This window comes from Sylvia atricapilla, chromosome 5 (genome assembly GCF_009819655.1).
Source record: "Sylvia atricapilla isolate bSylAtr1 chromosome 5, bSylAtr1.pri, whole genome shotgun sequence".
Taxonomy (NCBI): domain Eukaryota; kingdom Metazoa; phylum Chordata; class Aves; order Passeriformes; family Sylviidae; genus Sylvia; species Sylvia atricapilla.
Window position 1 is genome coordinate 66,912,354 of NC_089144.1, and position 21,344 is coordinate 66,933,697.

Sequence of the window (21,344 nt, forward strand, 5' to 3'; positions counted from 1 at the left end):
TTGCAGGTGGGATGCCAGTGCAACCAGACCTAAAATGGAATTCAAATTTCAAATAAGGATAGCCTCAATTTAACGTGGTTCTTAGGTATTTTCATAACATTAGCACATCAGTTAATATAATGGAACTTTAAGCTTAGTTATCTATATATACAGCAAGAGATTTAAAGTCTTATTTTATCTGAAAAACTCAACATAGTAAGTGTGGAAGAGAGATGGAAAGTTGTTGGTAATGGGTCAAGTTGCATCTCCTGATTTTCAAGTGTGTATATGTGTGTATATAATTATAAATTACAAATAAAAATGTCTTGGCTCTAAGTGCTCATATCCTGTGTCAAACTGGATCCTGAATGCATCTCATGACATGGCTGAGGCATGAAAGCATTTCTGGAGATGTTATCTAAGCGACAGTTGTGCTTTCATTTTATTTGCTAACTACACTTAATACACTATCTTTCCTGAGTAGCCGTGTAGAGAGGATTGCTAAGTTCATTCCTGTCCTTGCTGCAGAATTACATCCAGCCAGATGCATTACCAGTTTCACGAGCAATGACTAACCCAAGGTCTGTGTTTAGCACGGCACAACCCGCTGAAATACAACATTCTCGGCTTCTCAAATGAGCTGCAAAGAGACCTTTTGTTTCAGACACTCTGAAGCAGAAGTTAACTTTATTTGTTCTGTGGAAGGTGCACTTGACGTTATGGTGTCAATTCAGTGGTAACTGGACCTTCAACAGCCTCTTTCCCCTTTATCTCCAGAGGCATCATTGAACTGCACTTCTCCAAAGGGATTGAAGATTGTGTGCTGGAGACTTTCCCCACCAGCAACGCCCTGACAATGCCTGGACAGAGCACCATATTAGGCAACAGGGGAATGGCATGTGGGGACTCCAGGGAGCATGCCTCCTAGGGAAGGAGCACAACCACAAGCTGGTTGAGTGTGCAGAGCCCTGTCCTGGCTGACAGGCCTGTTGCAGAGGTCAGCCAGAGAAGGCTATCATTCTTTGGGGAGGTGGAAACTACTCGGAGCTATTAATGGTTTTTTTCCTGGCTGTCCTCAGGAATGGAACTGTAAGCCGGGCATGACCATGAAAGGGTTTGTACATGGCCAAAAGATTATGTTGAAGTATCTCCCATGTCTCTGCAGCCCCCAGTGCCTGGAACTCTCCCCCTTTCCTTTTTCTTCCCATGTTATACTTCAGGTCTCTCCTGTGAGCTCCATTCTTGCCTCAGTGTTCTTAGCAATAACCTGAACAGCCTTGAATTATGGTTTAGGTAACAAAAAAACTGACTTCTTGGTCTGGCTTCAATCATCATCCCATCAGAGATTTGCACAATAGCTGAGGTTGAAAAGGACCTTTGGAGATAGTCTTGTCCAAGCTCTTTGCTAGGAACAGGATCCGATAGAGCAGGTTGCCTGTGAGGGTGCTCAGGTTTTAAATGTCTCCTTTTGTTGTCTGCATGCATGAGATGAGATTTAGACTATAATAATAATAATAATGTTTCAGGTCTGGTCTTGCCGTAGACTTTGGCTAATGTCTGTGCTGGGTGAGGCAGGACTTGTAAGATATGTGATTACTGAGCAGCATTACAGTGTCGGTGAAGCCACAGAAAACCTCTAAAAAGGAAAGAAAAAGCAAGGCAAGTCCCTCAAAACTCTCATAAGCCTTTCATATGGGAGTGGAAAGTGCTTTTTTTGTTGATTTTTTAATTATGAATTTGTAGCTCCTAATGGTGAGCCAGGGAGGATTTTCTAATCCAGTGTTCATCAGACTACTCCCTGTTTCTAGCAGTTAAACTTCACAATCAGTAATTTTCTGCCATTACTTTTCCATGCAGGAAACATACTTCCATGCCACAAGTATGTCTCAGGAGAATATTTTACTCTCAGCAGAAACAGTGAGAAATGTCATGGCAGCAAAGAAAATAGGTTCCAAGACATACTCTTTGTGATACTATTTTCATGTTTTCATCTGAAAAAATTTCATATTTTTCTAGGCAGCAAAACCAAGCTTAGTATATCAGTAATTCATCCAGAAAAAATAAATTGCTAAAATTGCTATAAACCAATGTAAAGATATTTCATTATTTTCTCATTCTGTGTGATTGTCTTTAACATACTTCCTTCCATTCTGTGTTGTGATCAGAACATACAACACAAGCTCTTTCCTTGTAGCAAGGAATTCTGTTTAGAATGTCTGCAGGGATTTGCTCTTGTACCTATGTATGTGACTGGAAGTTCCTAAACCATATCAAATTCACACACTCAGCTTAAAATTATATATGCACTAAAAATATTCTTCCCTTTCAAAAATTAAATGGATTTATTAAGAATGAGAATTGTGTTTTAGTTATATTTAGAACTGCGTGTAAAGGAATAGCCTTACCAGCATTTCTCTGTGACAGAGATTGAAATTTTTTTCCTGACTCTGACTTGTGGTGGGGTCCCAAGAGTTAATGTCCATAACATGACAAAGGTTAGTAAGTGCCATCTACTCTTACAGTTCAGGGTTTCAACCCTTTAAATCTTTGCTTGTTACAAGTTGTTAAACTGTAAGTCAATGCTAGTGCAAAAATATTGCTGTATTCAATCTGTCGAGACCCTTAAAGCTTTTAAATATTGAAAATAGGCTTCCTTTTCTGTTTTAAAAATATATTTTAGCTAGTCAATTTGTTCTTATGTTTTTAGGTGGGAGAACATGTCATCCCAAAAAGATAACATTTAAATAGGATAAAAAGCCTGGTTTCTGTATCACACATTGGAAAGGGAAGTGATTTACATTAAAAATCATCATTGAAAAAAAGAAAACCCAAACATACTGCAGGTTCTACTCAGAGCAGCTAAACTGTTTTGTTTTATTTTGTTTTTTAATTTCTGCTTGCACTGAACATTGAACTCTAGATCTAATGGTGTGGTGAAAATGAGATGGAGGTCTCTGGATTCACTCTGCATGATCCCCCTTAGTTAATGGATCCATTATACTTCACAGTTAAAGTCATATCTGATATAATTTCAGTTGGTGGAAATTTTGCTGAATTTTGCACGAGTGAGAGACTTTGCAGCTCTTTAAAACTACCTGAAAGGAAGTTGTAGACAGGTAGAGTTCAGTCTGTTCTCCCAAGTAACAAGTGATAGCACAAGTGGAAATGGCCTCAAATTGTGCCATTTATCGGTCAGGGAAGGATGACCAGGGAAGGATGAGATGGGATATTATGAAAAATTTCATCACTGGAGGGGTTGTTGAACGCTGGAACAGGATGCCTAGAGAACTGCACTCAGCAAGCCTGGAGGAATTTAAAAGATGTGTAGATGTGGTGCTTGGGGATGTGGTTTAGTGGTGACTTGGCTGGGTTAATGGTTGGACTCAATGACCTTAGAGATCCTTTCCAACCTAAAAGACTCTGTGTTTCTATGAATATTATCTATCTCCACACTAAAAAATTTCACTAACTTCTCTTTGCAGAACAAGAGCTTGATGATCTCTGACCTTGTTGCCCTAAAATTGTCACATGTTGCGTGTATGAAAGCAAAATAAATTTCACAACTGCATGTAAATATTAAAGAACTCGAAATCAACAAACGTATACCAAATGTTTGAAAACTATTTGCTTGTATTTGAAGCTCAATGTCTTTCTTCTTTCCTTATTTTTCAGAAACTGAAAATGAAAGTGCACCGCCACCTCCAGGTTAGTGTAAAAAATGCTAATTTGAGCTGTGGCACTAACAGTTGCATGAGACTAGATGCTGCACAGCCATAATATGGTTTGTGTTCATTGTCTCTTTGAAAGTAAGAGGTCAGTAAGAAAAGTAAAAAAGCCTGCCCAAGTAAGATATCCTCACTTCACTTTGCCTGAATACTGATTTTTTAGACTCAGGTTGTTGGGGTTTTTTCGTGAGTGATTAATTGTTTGCTTCATATTGTGCATGTCCTTTAGGATGCAGGTAAGAAATTGCTGCTTAAATTATGTGGTTAAATTATGCTGTCCTCTTTGTTGCTGGGCAGCATCTAATTACCAAAATATTCCCTTTCGTTTTGCCTCAAAGGTACACTGTGAATAAAGTTGACAGAATTAAGCATGGGATTAATTTCACTTACTTTTAGCCCTTTGAAAATTACGTATCATGTCTAAGTAGTTCACTGAATTGACACCATAATGTCAAGTTCACCTTCCACAGAACAAATAAAGTTAACTTCTGTAGCTTCACCTCTGACCAGTGGAGCACATCCTGGGTCATACATGCTCATCCAATGGGCATTTCCCAGGTAACCTGTCTAAAATGTCACTAGATATCCATGTGCAGGCAGTTGCCCTGAGGGGTCCCATTAATTGTCTAGAATGGAGTGGCTGAGTTCCAGGAAGCCAAAGTTAAGTGAGGTAAAACTGACTGATAAGGATAAGGCTTCAGGTAAAGCTGAGGCTCTGCAAAGCACAAGGGTTTTCTTTGGTGGGAGCTGGAAAGGCAGGCAAGCCATTCCCATGTAACTTCAGTTATATTCTCAGATAATGGTTGATACATTTATCTACAATGTGCATGTCTAATTTAATCGTTTGGTAGATTTCATTCTCTGTATAGCAACCTAAACAGCAATTCCAAACAGAACAAACAGCCTACAAGTGTTAAATCTGCCTTTATTTACTGTCCTGCTAACTGGCATTTTACAAGGCTGACTCAAAATGTCTTTGTTTCAACAATGCACTCTTTCATTAAAAAATGACAAAGGTATCATTTGCCACAAGGAGTTTCATGGTTAAATTATCCACATGTTATTTTAATATGATGAACTCTTTCATATTGCATTTATTTGTAAGGAAAATTAATTGTTTTTTGATTAATGATCTTTTACTCAACCATAAAATTTGTACAGTTAATATTAAACTAATTAATTTCACCCTTAGGGTCTCACCTGATATACCTTGTACTTGAATTCGTGTTTTTAATCAGTCTTAACTTTCAAGTAGAACTGAAATCAGAAACAGCTCTTTGGATACAGAAAGAAGTAGCATCTTTGAAGTGTTACACTAAAAACATTTATTAACATTTTCGAATAATTACCATCTTCCTTTCTATTTAAAAATACAGGATTAAATACTAAGTCACTTCTAAAACCTCCTTTCTTTTCTCCTTACCTGTTTTTCTTCTGAAAAATAAGTAGGGTGTCATTAGGCCTTTATGGTTAGGCACGGACCAAACTGGGGTATTTCTAAGCTGGACGTGCCAGTCACTTCTAGCTTCCTTCTGCTTGAGATGCTAATACACAAAGAGGGAAGCTGGTTTCAAGATTCCAGACTTTATAACTTAAAAATAGTTTATTGGACGTAATCAAGCATCCAGAACTGCACCAGGAAATTTTGAGGAAGTCATTGTGAAAGGTCTTTCCAGATCTCAATGTCAAGCCACAAGTGTGGAACATTTTGACCGATAAAGTTTTCAAATAGTATGTAAACATGCTGCCATCTCCCAACAACAGTGAAACTCCTGATCCCAGTTCCTTCTGGGAAAAGAAAGTGTTACTGTAGCAAAAGTCCCATTGGAAAGGAACATCTGACCAAATGGACAACCTGACAACTGGAGCTTGAGAACTTAGGGAATCCAGACAGAAGCATCCATGAGTCTGTCACACTACCAGAATGTGGAGTTTCCTTTTAGGTTTCAGCATTAATTTTCGCAGTTACTGTGGCTGCACACATGTGAACAAGAAATCAGGATAATCAGAGTATCAACTGGCTCTTGCAGATGTTTTCTCCATGGAACAAAAATTATCTTAATTCCATCCTGACAATGTTAGTCTATTGACCATCACCAACTGCATGTTCTGTCAGGAAGTTTACAGGTAAGTTTGTCACAGAAAGCCACTGTTCACAGGCAATAGGATATTGAGTGTTTGTACCTTGAAGACAGCACACTTCGCATGATTTGACAAGATTCATGATTTGACAAGATTTGAATGAAGTAGGAAACCAAAACCAATAGGAATCCTATAAATCCTGAAATAGAGAAAATATGGAAATTGTTGTTTTGTTCAAAGCACAGTCCAAGTTCTCTCATACAGGTGAGGTCAAAAATAATTCACATTCACCTGCTCAGTGTAGAGGACAGGCTGGCAGTTCTGATCAAGAAAACTTAAGTACAAGTAGTCTCGGCAAGACTATTGATAATGATGAAGATGATGATAAAGAATTAAAGAACATCCTCAATACACTCTCTCTGTACTTTTTCTTGAGGATCAACTGAGTGGCAGTTACTCATGTCTGATACAATTTCTTTCTGATTAACAGTGATATGTAACTCATTTCAAAAGCCTTTGCGAATTAGCCCAAGAACGAGACTAACAACTGCTGCTTCTGAAAAACCCAGGATTTTTGTTCCACTGAGTCCAGGAACATCAATCTTACATGGCTTGTTCAAAACATAGAAATTGCATTGATACGCACAGGTTCTAAAATGCTTTATGGGATTGCAACTGTGTAGTGCATATAGACATATGTCAATCATTCTTCAATTTTTTTTTCCAATACTAGCAGAACCTGCATTTTTCAATGCTGTGTAAGTCTTTCTTTTTACTTTAATTTCCTCTCAAAACTATACTTGTACTTCCTACACAGAGCAAACAACACCACAGGAGGGTGGAAATGAAAAGGGTAAAGGTAAGTCTGAAAACCATACTTCAAAAACGGGCAGTAAAGAAAACATTCCTAAATGCTGTTCTGATGGTGGATTGTTTGAGCTTTAATTCAGATTTTTGGTGCTAAATTTCAGAAGTGTGATGTGAGGCTTCCTAGATCCTTTTTCTGCATGACTTAGCCAGCACAAGGAAACTATGATACTTATTAATATCTTAAAAAGTTCTACAAAAATTCTATTTAGCAACAATATTTATATTGACTATTCAATTAATAGATCAAAATGCAAGTGATTTACATGGACAGACAGCTGTATTTAAATGAGCCTGGATGTTGCCCCTGACCAAGCTTGCTAAAACTCAGATACTCTGCACACTGGTTGCCTTTAAATAAAGGGGACAATGTCCTGCTCTCATTCTAAGCTGTTTCTGTTCTACTACAGAAATCTGATATTTTACCTTTCAGAAAGCCCCACAGATTTTTTCATCTGAAATTAAAAATCACACATTCATCTTTATGTTCTCATTGGGAGCCCAGCAGTTGAACTCTACATGTTCTGAAAAGTGTGTTTGAGGACTGTCTGCTGTGAACAAATAGTTAACTGTTTCACTAGCAATGTGTGCAAAAATGAGCTCCAGTTTTAATACATATTTTTGTGCTGCTGAGATTAGATTCTACCTCTGTTGTCAACTCTTCTGGTTAGGAGGATACATTTTGAGGAAACTGAGCCTAATTCTCCTGCTTTTTGTAGGAGCCTCGCCAAAATAGAAACCAAACACCCCATCAGGTTATTTTGGAAAGAATAGCCTCTTTTTTGAAACTTAATTCTGATCAAAGGCTAAACCAGACCAAGATATGCTTACAGCTGATGCAATGCTTGCTTTTCATCTGGCATGGTTATGCTTTTTCATGGCAAATCAAGAAATGGCTTGCTTGAAAATGTATTCTGGCTTTTGGTGTCTTCCAAACAAAATCTTGTCTTTTAGACAGACTGGATGCATACTTGATATTTGCATATTTATTTGGCAAAGGCATGCATGGCTATTTTTCTCAGCAGAGTCAAAATATAAACACTAAAAATGTGTGATTCAAGTACCCTTTTGAAAATAAAAATGCTGAACCAAGCTTCAGTGCATGCTATTTTGCCAGTTATCCTTGCATTGAGCAATTATTTTGACACAAAAAATTTTGTGTGAGTAATCAAATCTGTCAACTTGGTAATGGAACTGCAATTCAGAAATAATTTGCATGCTTAATGATAGAAAAAGATGAAGGTCTTGCCTCAAGCTATTCCAACAGTTAGTTCTGCTTGCTTTAATTTGGATATGAGAGAAAAGTTTGTTCCCAAACTGAACATGAATGGTGATTTCCTCACTGCTTACAAGCCTACATTTCACTGAATAAAAATGAAAACATGGTAGGTAACTTATCCAAAACTTCTGTTATCTTCTTATACATTATGATGTTTCTGTTTTGAATTTAGTGAAGGACACAAGTATTTTCTAGGAGGAAAAATGTTTCTCCTGACAGAAACCTCATAGTGCTAGGAGGATTTTATTACCAAAAAATAATTTTTGAAATACTTTGGAAAATTTCCCCAGTTTCAGTCCATGGTGGCAGCTGTTGCCTCTGTAAAAATTCCAGTGAAAATCTGAATATTAGTATGTAGATGACCTTCTGCCATGCTCCAGTGAAACTGTCACCTCTGCAAAGCAAAGTAGATGTCACTGCCAGACACTCAGTAGTAATACTTATAAAAATTAGTTACAGTGCAGTTGTTCCTATCAGCTCTTGTTTTATTGCAGAGTATCACCAAGTAAGCGAAAACATATTTTTATAGAGTGATTCCTTCAGGTTTGTGTGCCAGAAAAAAAGAAATCTTTATAATGGTGAGCATAATTCACAAAAAAGGAAAAGGTTTCATTCTTCCAACCTGTCCAAAATCATTTACACTCGAAAATGAAGAGTTCAGCAAGGAAATTATGACAGAACCAACTAGATGTTAGCTTTTATATAAGCTACATGTAAAAGACTTTCTGCAGCTTCAGAAGTAGCAGATTTGGGTACTTCCCTGAATGGGAAAGAGATGGGAAATTTAATATCTGAATTCCACAGGTATTTTACAATACTTGTGTGCCAGCAGTTGTGACCTTTTTGCTGGTAATTTATGAGCTAGACTTTAGACACTGTAGGAACCTGAAATAGGACTGTGCTGGTACCTGACATCCAGGAAAGAAATCTTGCCATGTAAATCTATAGTCCATGATTTTCACCTCATCTCTAAGAAAAATTAACAACAGATGTTAGGATAGAGTTAACAATAGAGTTAACAATATTAACAATAGATGTTAAGATAGAGTATACCTATCTGTGTGTCTGTTTTGCCTGTTCTATTTCTTTTTAGTAATTATTGTCTGTGTGAAATTGCATATTTATATTTTTTTGTGTTCACTGTCAAGTAATGAAATGCAAAACAGTGTGGTAAATTCTTTGTATCTCATGATTTTTTTTCTGTAAATTAGTAGCCCAGAGCGGTTTTCTTTCATAAAATAAAACAGTTTAAAAATGTCTATGATAATGTTGTAAAAATTCAGGATATATGTCATCATCCATTTTATTTTCAGAGAAAAAAAGTGAATCAGCAGAAATTCCTCCAAATTTACTGCATTGTCTTATATTCATTCAATTTAAATGCTTGTGTCTTCATTTTTAATTTTAGTATTATCTTACAGATAAAATATGTTATAATTTTTTCCCACTTGCTGGACTAATAATGAAATTTTTATATCAATTTGCTCATTCCTTTTTTAGGTCCCATCCAGCTATTCAGAGAGCTACTAAAATTTCTGTATATTTTACTGATACTTTTCCTCTACATTTCTTCCAACCATCTACTAAAATGTTCATCACATGTGTCGTCCTTGTATTTTTCCAGATTTCACTTACCTATTCATCTCCCTGCTAAAACTTCCTCTCTGTGGGAATGTACTTAATTTACTATTTCCAAAGTGCTATGTCCCCTTGATGGGGCTGCTGAACTTCCTTTGAAAATCAGATTGAAGTCAACTAAATTTGAAACACTCAGTCTTGCTCTGCTCCATAATTTCAGCATTAACATTAGACTAGAAATATAAAATAATATACTATTATTAGGTTTTTGCCACTTCTGCACAACATTAAATTTGTCAACAATGCAGCTGGTGGCAGAATAGCAGCTTCCATTTCGTGTGGGATGTTTCAGATCAGGGGAAAGTAGGTGTAAAATTCTTGGTACCAGCAGCTCATATATAAATCAGCAATTAAATTCTTTTGGACAGATTTTTCTATGTTTGCTGTGCCAGCAGTCAGAAATTTTAGTTTTAAGATTACATTAAGTGTGTTTAGATTAGCTTCTTTGGAGATATGGTGAGTTCTTTCATCCAACAAGAATCTATTCCTGATGCAGCTCAGTCTGCTCCATAGTCAATGTTCTCATTTAGAAACAAGGAAAAGAAACATAAACACCCCATATGTTAATGACAGCGTGCCACAGACAAAGAATAAAGATTTCTATGGAGTAGTGCATCTTATCAGTCTACTGGCAAATGAATCAATTGATTTCCCCATACCAACTCATGTCATGCAACAAATTGAAGAATATATTCCATTAAGTTTTACTTGCAGAAGATAAGGGTAAGTGAATTAAGTTCTACTGACAGATCTGGTAATTTTGCTATTTTTTGTTATCTTCAAATAGACTTTATTGCTAGCATAAACCATCATTCATCACAGAAACTGAATTGGCTATAGCTGCTGAACCAATAGTCAGTCCATTTTGTCCTAGAAGCCTGAGATAGAAGGAGTGATGGATTGATAATTACCCATTTATCAAAACAATTCCTCCAGCTTGCACTGTTTTAATACTCCTTCCATTTCTAAAACATTAAATTGAGCTTTCATCTTGATACTTCTGATGTGTTTGTTTGTTTCCCTTGTTTGTCTTTGATGTTAACATTTTGCTTGAAAAATGCTAGATTATCCTGGAGAAACCCCAGAAATCTCTCTGCAAAACTAATAACTTCTTTCTGGTTTGTTTTGACGTTTTGTTTTTTTTTTAATTTCAAGTAATTAAAGAGAAACCCGAGTGGTCCTTTCATAACTTGATTATCATACATTACCATGTGGGATGCATCACGTCAAATATTTTAGGCTGGTCTTTATTTTTTTCAGACAAATGGCTCTTTGAGCCATCATCAATCACAATAGTGACATCAATGACAAAAAGAGCTGAAAGTACACTTAATGTTTGCATGAAATATGGAGAAATATTTGCAGTGGAACCACATAGTCCTGCATCCGTCTAGTTGCCAATGCAGTATGCTAAAACGTCTGACATGACTTAATCATTACTGTGCTTTTACTGAAAATTAACATTTTCAGCATCTGGTTGTGGCATTGGATGATGCAGGTCGTGAGAACTCTTCCAATTATTTTTTTTTCCTATGAATAAGAAAAGATATTTTCAAGATAACACATTAATCCTTCATGTGTAGGCATACTTTTCACAACTTTCATCCTCCTCCCAAGGGATCCTTAAAATGAAGTTTGATGAATCATTAAAAAGGAATGAGTAAAACATTATGGTGATGTAGATAAATTCTATTAACAGACTTTTTATTAGCCTTCAGTGGTTAAAAAACCCAAAAAATTCAATATTGCCAGTGTTTATGAAAATGCAGCTATATTGTATATGTGCTTTTGTCATAGTTATTACATTGTTCCTTGAAAAAATATAGATAAATTATAACTTTAAGGTCACAATCAAAGATAACTTCAGATTTAAAATTTGATTATGGAAGCACAAACAGATAAAAAAGATGTAAAGAAATCCAACCCCCCAAAAAAGTATCTTTAAAGATGTGTGTTAATATTTTTCCAAAGTTGTTCTTGTTTGACTCTGTTCTCCATTTTTAAATGCTCTACAGGTTATTTTCTGATACTGTATAAAACCATGTTATCTTCATATTACTTATGTATTAAATCCTAAAGACATCTAGTTTAGTTTTGTCTTTCAAAGGATACATTGGTTATTTTCTTTCTTTTTTACCATTAGCCTTTTAAGACATTAAGACTTTTTGCTTATTATTATCAAAGTTGATCTCTGAGTTTTCTAGTCAACATCTAAAATTCAAGGAGACTCTTGTAAGAGTCTGGTCTTTACCTTATTCTGGTTTTCTAACAAACATGATTACAGTATTTCCGTTTAATGTTAGTTTCATGTTTTTCTCAGGCTATTGATTTATATAAATATAACCTCAATGTATTTTATATGTTTTACCATTTTAAAATACCTGGGTAACAATTGCTTGTAGTGGTTTAATACCTCAAGACATGCAGCTTTCAGTGTGATCAAAAGGAAAATCCAGCATGGTGATAATAGTTCTTTCCTTATTTAAAATTATTCTCCAGTTGATATGAGGAGAAACTGAGTTGTGTATTTCTTGCACTTTAAGCTAATGTTATAGTATAGAAATTACAAAGTATAAATAGAGGGGACTAGTTTTTAACTTTTTCATATCTTGATTTAATAATGCTGAATGTGTATGTGGTGCACATTTTAATTGCAGACATGGTCATCAGAGAAATGACATCTTCTTCAGGTTAGATATGTGATTCTCCTTCATTTCATTGTGGCTTTCTTATTGTAATTACTGTGGATTACATCTCTAACAAACAGAATCACTCCGCAGCTCTCATATAAACTCATGATTTAATCATAGATCACAGTCCACATCTCATTTTGTTTTTTACTTGCTTGAAACATCAAGGTTTACCATTTCAGCTACTGAATTATGCAAAGCTTTCCTCATCAGTTTGAAGCTTCTATTGTGAGTGTTCCTGAATATTGCAATTTATTTCCCTTTCTTTTGCAGGTTTTACATTTTCATGTAGTTGTTTTAAAGCAGATGATCACCTGTGCTTTCATTTTCTTCATGTGCTTTTTCATTTGTATTTGTTTTCACAGATGAAGATGACACCTCAGTTAGTACTCCACCAGCAGGTTAGGACTATGATAGTGCTTTGAGTGTGTATGTATGTATGTATTTTTTCTTGAATATTAATGAAGAAAGAGTCCAAACCAGCAGACTGAGCCCAAAACATACAACTTAGAAAAATTTTTAAAGTGCCCTATATTTTATTAATCTGTTCAGAAGTACAAGACCCTTACATCAGTTAAGACCCTTTCCAGTCCTCTCTTGAGGTCTTTAGTAGATCTCCCAGTGGAAGATAAAATACTGGTCAGTAGATCCAAAACCAACTCCAGATAAATAAGTATACTGTTTAAATAATCAAAATACTGGCTCTCAGACAAATATTGAGGAACAGAAATTCATCTGTTACCTGAAACTACACAAATCATGGAAACAACATCTGCCTCATGTAATCTTTCTGAAGAAACTCTTGAACGGCACTAAACTAATTTAGATTTTCTAGAGAAAAGTGGGGAAGATTTCTGGGGGCTTTTCTTAGCTATTCACTTTTTTTCTGGTATTAAAGTAGTTCCTCACGGATATGGTCCCAAATGTTTAGCCAAATCTTCTAGTATGAAGAATCAATGTTCTTAAAATCCCAGTGATCTGAGGTCAGTTAAGCTGTGATCTCTGAGCTGGTGTCATCGAAATTGCTCTTCCCTTTCAGATGGGATGTCTAAGCCAGCGGAAAGAAAAGATTCAGGTGAGATCTCCCGAGAAACTTGACAAAACACTCCCAAAATTACATATTGACTTTATTTTTAAAAGACAATACTTTATTTTCATTGTTAAGACAATAGCAAACTATAGCTATTGAAATGCTTCAAAGTACCAGGACAAATAGGTTTCTAGCTACTAAACCAGGAGTGAGAGAAGGCTGTGCTACACAGAACAAGACATGTATAGCAGTATTTGGCACATACATACATACCTATCTATCTATAGCTGTCTCTGTATAGATAGATACATAGCTGTTCCATTCCTCCTCAGCCTACAGGAATTCTATTCCTTCATTCAGCCTCACCTGAATCCCACACACAGGTCCCAGAAGACTGTAGGAGAATGGCTGCTTCTCACACCTCAAAGGACGGTGGGGAAAACTTAGCAAAATCATCATAACCTCTTTCTTCCTACTCTGGCAGGTAACGCACATTGCACCCACTCTCACGATTTCAGGATTTGCAGCCTCTGGAACAAAATGAGCAGCTGGTACTTCAACCATGGTTATAGACCTGGCATAGCCGCCTATGCCAGCCTGCGTCAAACCCACCTTCTGTTCTGTTCGTTTAATACATAGGAAAATGTTAATATCTAAAGGTGATGATAATGTTTAGGTGTTCTTTTACGTGGTACCAAATTAATGACTCTGTGTAAGCTTTTTTCCATTTATTAATATCCTTTTTCCATTTCATCCCATGGCATGTTAGGTTTGTTACTGCACGTGACTAGATCCTGTACTATCATCACTTCATCCACTTCTCACCAATAACCTTCACTTTTCTCATGTTGTTTCCATATATTGCCATGTTATAGTGGTATAATCTAAACATTTGGATTGCAGAAAGTATATATAGATATGTATCTATATATATATGCTTTCATTTATGTCTGTATAAATCATTTCATGTATGTGTGTATATATGTGTACATACGTTTGTGTGTATATACATTAATGTCTTTACTTGTGAGAAATATTGTACAAGCAGGCATATACAGAGGTGCTAGGCACACCACCCATAATTGACTGAAACACAAAGATTTTATAGCAAATCTGTCCAGCATTTTGATACCTTTTTAAAATTCGTAGTAGACTTTAGGATAATAAAACAAATTTGTTTGCATTTTCCCATTGTTGCCATGAGCTGTGTTGCATTTGTGGATGGTAAAAATTTTCATGAGTTGAAAAGGTTCCCACAGCAGTAATCACTGCATATCAGAAAGGCTATTCTGACTTCTAACTTTAATTAATTTTCCCTCTGTACTGGCAATAACTCCTCAAAAATGGAGAGGTGGCATTTGGACTGCAGGTTGGAATATGAGACACATGCTTTGCCTCTCTGCAGAAAGTGAGCAGAAAACAGGCATTCACTGCCTTGCTCTCCTTGCACTTTCTGCTAGGAATCAGTTTTGGCCATGGTTTTACCCAATATGTAATGGCATAGCACAAAGCCAGGGTGGTCCAGATAAACAGAAAGCCCAGAAACACACAGCTGTCCTGGTACAGTGCTCTGTCCTGGGGAGACCACTCACTTCCTGCTTCTCTCATTACAGTTGTTCCTTTTCAGTTCCAAAATTCCAGTTTCCAGAAGAGAAGCTGCTGTGTCTGAGCATATGGCACAATCATTTCCATCTGACAAATTACTTTTTCCATAAAATACCATATAAAATTCACGTGGCAGAACATGGTATTGACCAATACCAAAATTCTCTGCTGCTGTCATAGCAGAAAAGCAAGTTCAGAAATGAGTTTCATTCCTGTCCTACTTTGCAGACACAGAGGAAGAACCAGCTTGTGCAATGGACTTAGTTTGGGTTGAGAGAGATTCACTGAAACTGTGTACCAAATGTGAGGGTTTTTTGTGCTTCTCGCTGCTTGTGTTTTCAGAACCTCCATTCTTCTGAAAAACAAACGGCTGACCTTTGTGCATTGTCTCTGTAAAGCACTCATGGTTGAATGCTGGTGCCATTCAAGTTGCTCAGTGCCTGTCCTGGCTGATCAGGTTCTCTTCCTCCCTGACAGTTTCATTTTCTGTCACCACAGAGGTAGTGTTCTTGCAGGAACTATACACAATGTGACAGCCAAGCAGTGGATGTCAGTGTGAACAAAGGCTTACATGTCTTTCAGGACATCTGAAGAGAAAGGTGCTAGGGCTAGAGAGTTTAGGAAGTTCAGGTAAGTGTACTTTGAGGGAGTAAAACACCCTCAGATGACTGATACCAATTTCCCCCTCTCTCTGCATCCCAGTATGGTCTCTTGGAGAAGGAGCTCCAGAAGAGTCAGAAAAACGTGACGATGCCCAAAGATCAACTTTATTCATCGAGAAACCTCAGAGTGGGACAGTGAGTGTTGGTAAGTGCCTAGTAACAAGATCAAAAGCCACTCCTAGAGACAGAGGCTGAGCTGGGAATGATGTGTGCAGACCCTGTGGCACTCAGGTTCTGCCCTCAGCTGCAAGTACTGCCTCTGGTGTTAGTTGGATGTGAACTCCACTCTGAATGCAAAAGGACAGTATGGAGAGAGGCAAACCCCAGTTGTTTAATTCAAGACAAACTCAAAACCTAATAATTTACTGAGCATAATGGTAAGACGTATAGTTTCTAGAGAAGAAAGCTGGTTATTGTGATACTGTTGGCTGTACTGTTATTGGTATATCAAGAAGATCTTATGCAGGCTAGCAGCAGAAAGCTTCCAGACCCAGAATCATTAACCTCTGCACCACTGCAGTACTTTCATCATCTGTGTGACTCCATCTGACTCTGAATGTTGAGGTAGAACACATGGAAGCTGAATGGAGCAGAAGTGAAAAAAAACTTGTAGAGATGCAGCTAACCAACCACATGTTCCTCAACACCTGCATTATTCTTTTCTGTTTCTGAAAGGTGGGAATATTACATTTATAGCCAAAGTAGAAGCCAAAGATCTTCTCCGAAAGCCAAATGTCAAGTGGTTTAAAGGCAAATGGATGGATCTGGCCAGTAAAGCAGGGAAGCACCTGCAGCTGAAGGAGTCCTTTGAGCGTCACACTAAGGTTTGTCTTTACTTTACCTTCTTGTCGGGGCAAAGCTCTACAGAGAGCTTAAAGATCAGTTTAACACAACAGATAGAGGTTCCAGAGCAGAGTCTAACCCTGTCTTCCCCACACAGATTTCAGTGGTGATATCTGACCCTCTACAGAAGCAGATTTTCTCCTCTCCTAGCACAAGGACAAGGAATGGCGGGGAAATCAAAATTTTCCAATGCCATTTCTGGGTTCCAGTTTCTTTTCAGAGCCCATTATTTGAGTTATTCATTGTTCCTGGTGCATGTCTGAAAGACTCATGTTTTAACTTCTGCTTTGTGCAAATGCATCCTCCACATTAACAAACAACTATGCTTGATTTTTAGATTCATACATTTGAGATGCAGATCATCAAAGCTAAGGAAAACTATGCAGGGAACTATCGCTGTGAAGTATCTTATAAGGACAAATTTGATAGCTGCTCTTTTGACCTTGAGGTCACCGGTAAGGTTCCATTTGTATCTGTAAAGATTTATAAGGATTTCTTTGATATTTTTTTCTTTTTTTCTTTTTAATTTGAAATGACACTTCATTTTGTTCAGACCCTTTAAATGAAATAATATTTAAAGTGAATGTTTTTAGCACAAAGCTCAGAGAATTTTCTTGTGTCTGTAATTTATTGTCTAAATGAACACTGGGATAGATACCATGTGAGACGTTTATCCAAAAATTAGAAAAGCTGACAGGTAAATCCAGTATTGAACTCAAATCAGGCTCTGGCACGTAAAACTCAGGGCTTTGTGTGTGTGCTTATAGGTCAGCAGGGTGAGGGCCAGCCTGGCTCCATCCATTCACTGGCTGTGGATCAGAACCATTTAATCTGATTCAGGCAGTCCCAAAGGGGTAACTCACACAAGGAGAATTCACTTGCCCCGAGAATCAACATGAGTCTGTAGCTGTAGAGGATACTGTCTCTGTCTCCTTCCTCTGATGCTGAGAGTGCAAGATGCCAGCAAGGAAGAAAGCATAGGAAGTGAGAAGATAAGAAGTCCAGAGCCTGTGAATAAAGCAAAAAAGGGGAATGGAGAGAAACATCAGAGAAACACATCTCCTATGCAGAACTGCAGAAAGTACTTCAGAGAAATGGTACACTTAGCACTGAGCATCTTTGCAGAAATCAGAACCTAATGCTAAAGGGGAAGTTATCAGGAAACTGAACAAATTTCATATTCCAAATCACACTGATTACATAAATGATTCAAATTATGGTTTTCATTCCTGTATTACTGTTATTTCCTAGAATCTTCCCAAGCTGCTGCAAACATTGACATCAGATCTGCTTTCAAAAGAAGGTAACTTCAGTGATCCGATCAAGCTCCTCAGTAATGGATACTGGTAGCACGCACAGAACTTTTGTTGGATAATTGTATCAATTATCAATTGTATCAATTTATAAAGCTGTTTTTGTAAATATAGACTAAAGAAGTGGGATTTAGAGTAATTTGGGGTAGGTAGAATGAAATAGTTACAACACATAGATACTAGATACGATATTAAATACCCCTACTGTGAAATGACGTGTCATTAATTTAAAGGAAGATTGAATATTTAAGTCAATTAAATATATGTTTCAATGAAGGTTTTTAGAAAGGTATTTTCATTCACTAAAATATTCTACTGCATGTTTCCTGAAAGCTGTCAGCCACAATACGAAAGTTCCTGGTCCCAATCCTGCACTGATTAAAGACAGAGAGAAAATTCACATTGATTTCAAGAAGACAGAATTGGACTTTGTTACTGTGCAGTAAACAGTAAATACCATCCGTAAGGAAAAACAACAAATAGTATAGTAGAAAGAATGTAAGATAAAGCATTTTGTCTTAAGGTTTGTAACCTTTCTGATAAAGTAGCAATTCTAACCAGTCTAGGTGTCATCCTTTTGTGATGAAATGTATAAAAAATATATACAATGAAAATATTTTACAAATAGAAAATGAATGCAGTTCGTTAACTTACAAATAAAGCTGTAATTCAGAGAGAACTGCTTTTATTTAGAGGCCTTTAACTGAAAGATAAATACAAAAGATATTGCATTCAAGGTGCATTTCCTTCTTTAGCACATTTTTAAAAATGCAGAAGCAGATGAAGCTATCTCAGCATTTTCTGATTTTCTAAGTAATATTGTGCATGTAAAATCTTGATTAAACATTGGCTTCATTTCAGTAAAAAATTTGCACCAATTTTCCCTTTTTACAAATATTTAGGGTATTTCTTTTGTCTGTATGTTCTCTATGATAAGGTAATTCTGCTGAAGATCACATCATAGAAAGAAATGCACCTTCATAGGACTGTGATTCTGTCTATAAAAATGGACCATGTAATGTTTTATTCTTTTTTATAAATGTTTTCTCCCTTCATTTAGAGAAAGGTTAGATCTTTAAGGTTAAGTACTTTTCAGCCAGTATTTGACAGAGCTATGCATTGTAAAAAGCATCACCCAGCAATGCAAATCTTTGTTTTATATTCACAGCAAGAAATGAGCACCAGCTCTTTGTTTTGTCCACTATGGAAATGAAAAACAAAGCTGGTTGTGTTGTGTAGCTCCCATTTGTTTGTGTTACTGAAATTTAACACAAAACTTGGCAAATTTATGTACTCAGTTACAAAAATTTGCCATCAAAGTATAAGAAGCAGCAATACAAACCTTTGTGTTATTTTTCACAAGTGCCTACAGAAACATAATCCATGTGAAAAAGCATACAAGTTTGTGTTGATTTTATACAATTATTTGTGTGTCTGGACAGAGTTGAGTGTATGAGAAGGGTAGAGCGTTTGCAATGTGTGTTGTCTAAGTCTTCCTGTATTAAACAAAGATTTGATCTTCTTTTGTTAATAACAGCGGTGAAGGACAAGAGGATGCAGGAGAACTTGACTTTAGTGGTCTCCTGAAACGTAGGTGAGAACCAAGTGATGCAGTGAGCAGGTGTGGATTGCAAACCCTTAGGTTCACACACAGAAACAGTCAAGTGTAGCATCAATAACCTCTTAAGAATTTTGTGACCTTTCAATTTTAAATGTTTCTAACTATTATTATTATAGTATAATATGTGAATGTTCAGTTAATTTTACCTCTAATTGCGCAGAAAAGAAACCTCAGATTTGAGTGCACTGGGGAAAAAAATAAGTCTCAGCCTAAAGAGGCCAATAACGTTTAGTTCACTTGCTATTTCTTTCGTGTTTGCATGGAAGGCAGAGGGGGGAAGTTTCCTACCCAGGGATGAGCAGTACAGAAAATTGAGTCTGGTGTGACAATAAAAAAACTGCAAGGTCTAAATTTATCTCTGTGGATACATCTTCCCTTGATTTTATAAGCACCCTCATATGAAAAAATCATATATCATGTTTTCAAGTCATAGATATTGGTATAATTCTTTGTAGCATTTTTTTTTAATATGTCCACACAAATGCTCAGCCATGTCTTATTTAACTCAAATGTTTTAGTGGAGAAAAACTGGGGTACATGTTTCTCTGATTTGCCTTGAAAATCTGGTGTTGTGATAGTTACGCCTCTAGTTATTTGAGATAAACCCAGCTTAGTCTTTCACCAGATTAAGACAAGATAGTTAATTCATCCTCTTTTAAAATTTAGCAGAGAAATTCGATATGCCATGGAAATCAATGGCAGCTGATCACAGAGTACTGGAAAAGGAATTACATCCTTTATCTCATTGACCACTTACCCTGAAAGAAGAAAATCTGTAGTATTAATTACATTAGAAGGTCACAATGGTTTATTGGGTGTGAGGGTGAGGAGAGCATTCAAACAACTAAAGCACACAAGAAAAGCTGAAAGTAGACAAAGAATTACCCAGACCAATTCCAATCCACCAGGTCTTTGGTTTTTCAATCTTCTCATCCCTAATTAGGACCTTTAGTTTGTCTTTTCATCCTACTAATAAAACTTGCCATGCCAGTTCTCATGACCACCTGTGTGGTGTTTCAGTAATAATATCAGAGTTGCATGTGAGAGTTCTTGGTGTTTTTGTGGAAAGATAAATGTGATTTAAGAGACATTATTACTTTACTAACAATTAACTCTTAAGATTTGTAAGATAAATATTGTACAGCCGTATAAATATGATATATCTCTTGTGTGTTTAGTGGATAAAGCAAATATTTAGTTTTTAGACACCATCATTTGACTTTGGTCAAATTGGTTCACCTTGCTTCAGGCCCTGAAATGCAACCTCATATTTCTGAGCTTAATTGAATAAAATTGTTAATTAAGCCACAGTGTGGATATTAATATCCATGTGTGTGGATATTAACATCCATTATTACAAAGACAAATCCATGGTTTCATTTCAAGTTTTATATCAGGTAATTTTGGAGGTGCATTCTTTCTCTTTTTTTATGGTTGTATGACCAAGGAAAGACCTAGAACTTTTCCCTTTTGGTTCATACTACTTGAAACATGTTTTTTTTAAAAAAAAAAAAACAACAAACCTAAATGCATAGAATCAATATACTGTCTATTTCCTAATTTTCTGCTGGTTGGCAGGCAGATGTATCAACTCTTATCTCAGTAAGCCACACCATGAAAGCTTTGTCAATACAGTGGATCAGTAGCAGCACGAAATTCCATGAGGCACAAGATCTAAAAACTGCTCAAATATTTAGGTCCTTGGTTTGGCTTTTTTTGAAGGGGAGGTTGGTTGGTTTTTTAATTTGTTGGTTTGGGTTGGGGTTTTTTTGTTTTTTTGGTTTTTTGTTTTGTTTTTGTTTTGTTTTTGGTTGCTTGGGGTTTTTGTTGTTGTTTGGTTTGGGGGTATTTTTGGGGTTTTTTTAAAGTACATCTTGCAGCAGAATGCACATATTCAGGAAAGAGGTCTGAAAGTGATTTCATGGCAAGCTCAGTCTGCTTAGGAAATACCATGCTCTGTTTGGCCTCTGGCCTCAGCTCAAACTACTGAGGTCTCAGAACAAAGCTGGC

General features: G+C 36.5%; 1 protein-coding gene across 13 annotated transcripts in view; it reads left to right on the forward strand.

The window, feature by feature from the left end:
* MYBPC1 (myosin binding protein C1) overlaps window positions 1-21,344 on the forward strand; it is a 70,794-nt gene that overhangs the window by 17,625 nt on the left and 31,825 nt on the right. For 6 of the 13 annotated variants that reach the window (XM_066319920.1, XM_066319924.1, XM_066319923.1 and 3 more), the window contains exons 2-10: window positions 3,652-3,684; window positions 6,604-6,645; window positions 12,626-12,661; window positions 13,300-13,335; window positions 15,598-15,702; window positions 16,233-16,381; window positions 16,738-16,855; window positions 17,652-17,703; window positions 19,251-19,307. In XM_066319920.1, coding sequence (XP_066176017.1) covers window positions 3,652-3,684; window positions 6,604-6,645; window positions 12,626-12,661; window positions 13,300-13,335; window positions 15,598-15,702; window positions 16,233-16,381; window positions 16,738-16,855; window positions 17,652-17,703; window positions 19,251-19,307 — 628 coding nt within the window. Of the gene's footprint in view, window positions 1-3,651; window positions 3,685-6,603; window positions 6,646-12,231; window positions 12,261-12,625; window positions 12,662-13,299; window positions 13,336-15,597; window positions 15,703-16,232; window positions 16,382-16,737; window positions 16,856-17,651; window positions 17,704-19,250; window positions 19,308-21,344 lie in introns of those variants that run through there. The other 7 variants (XM_066319930.1, XM_066319931.1, XM_066319919.1 and 4 more) reach the window with 3 other exon arrangements.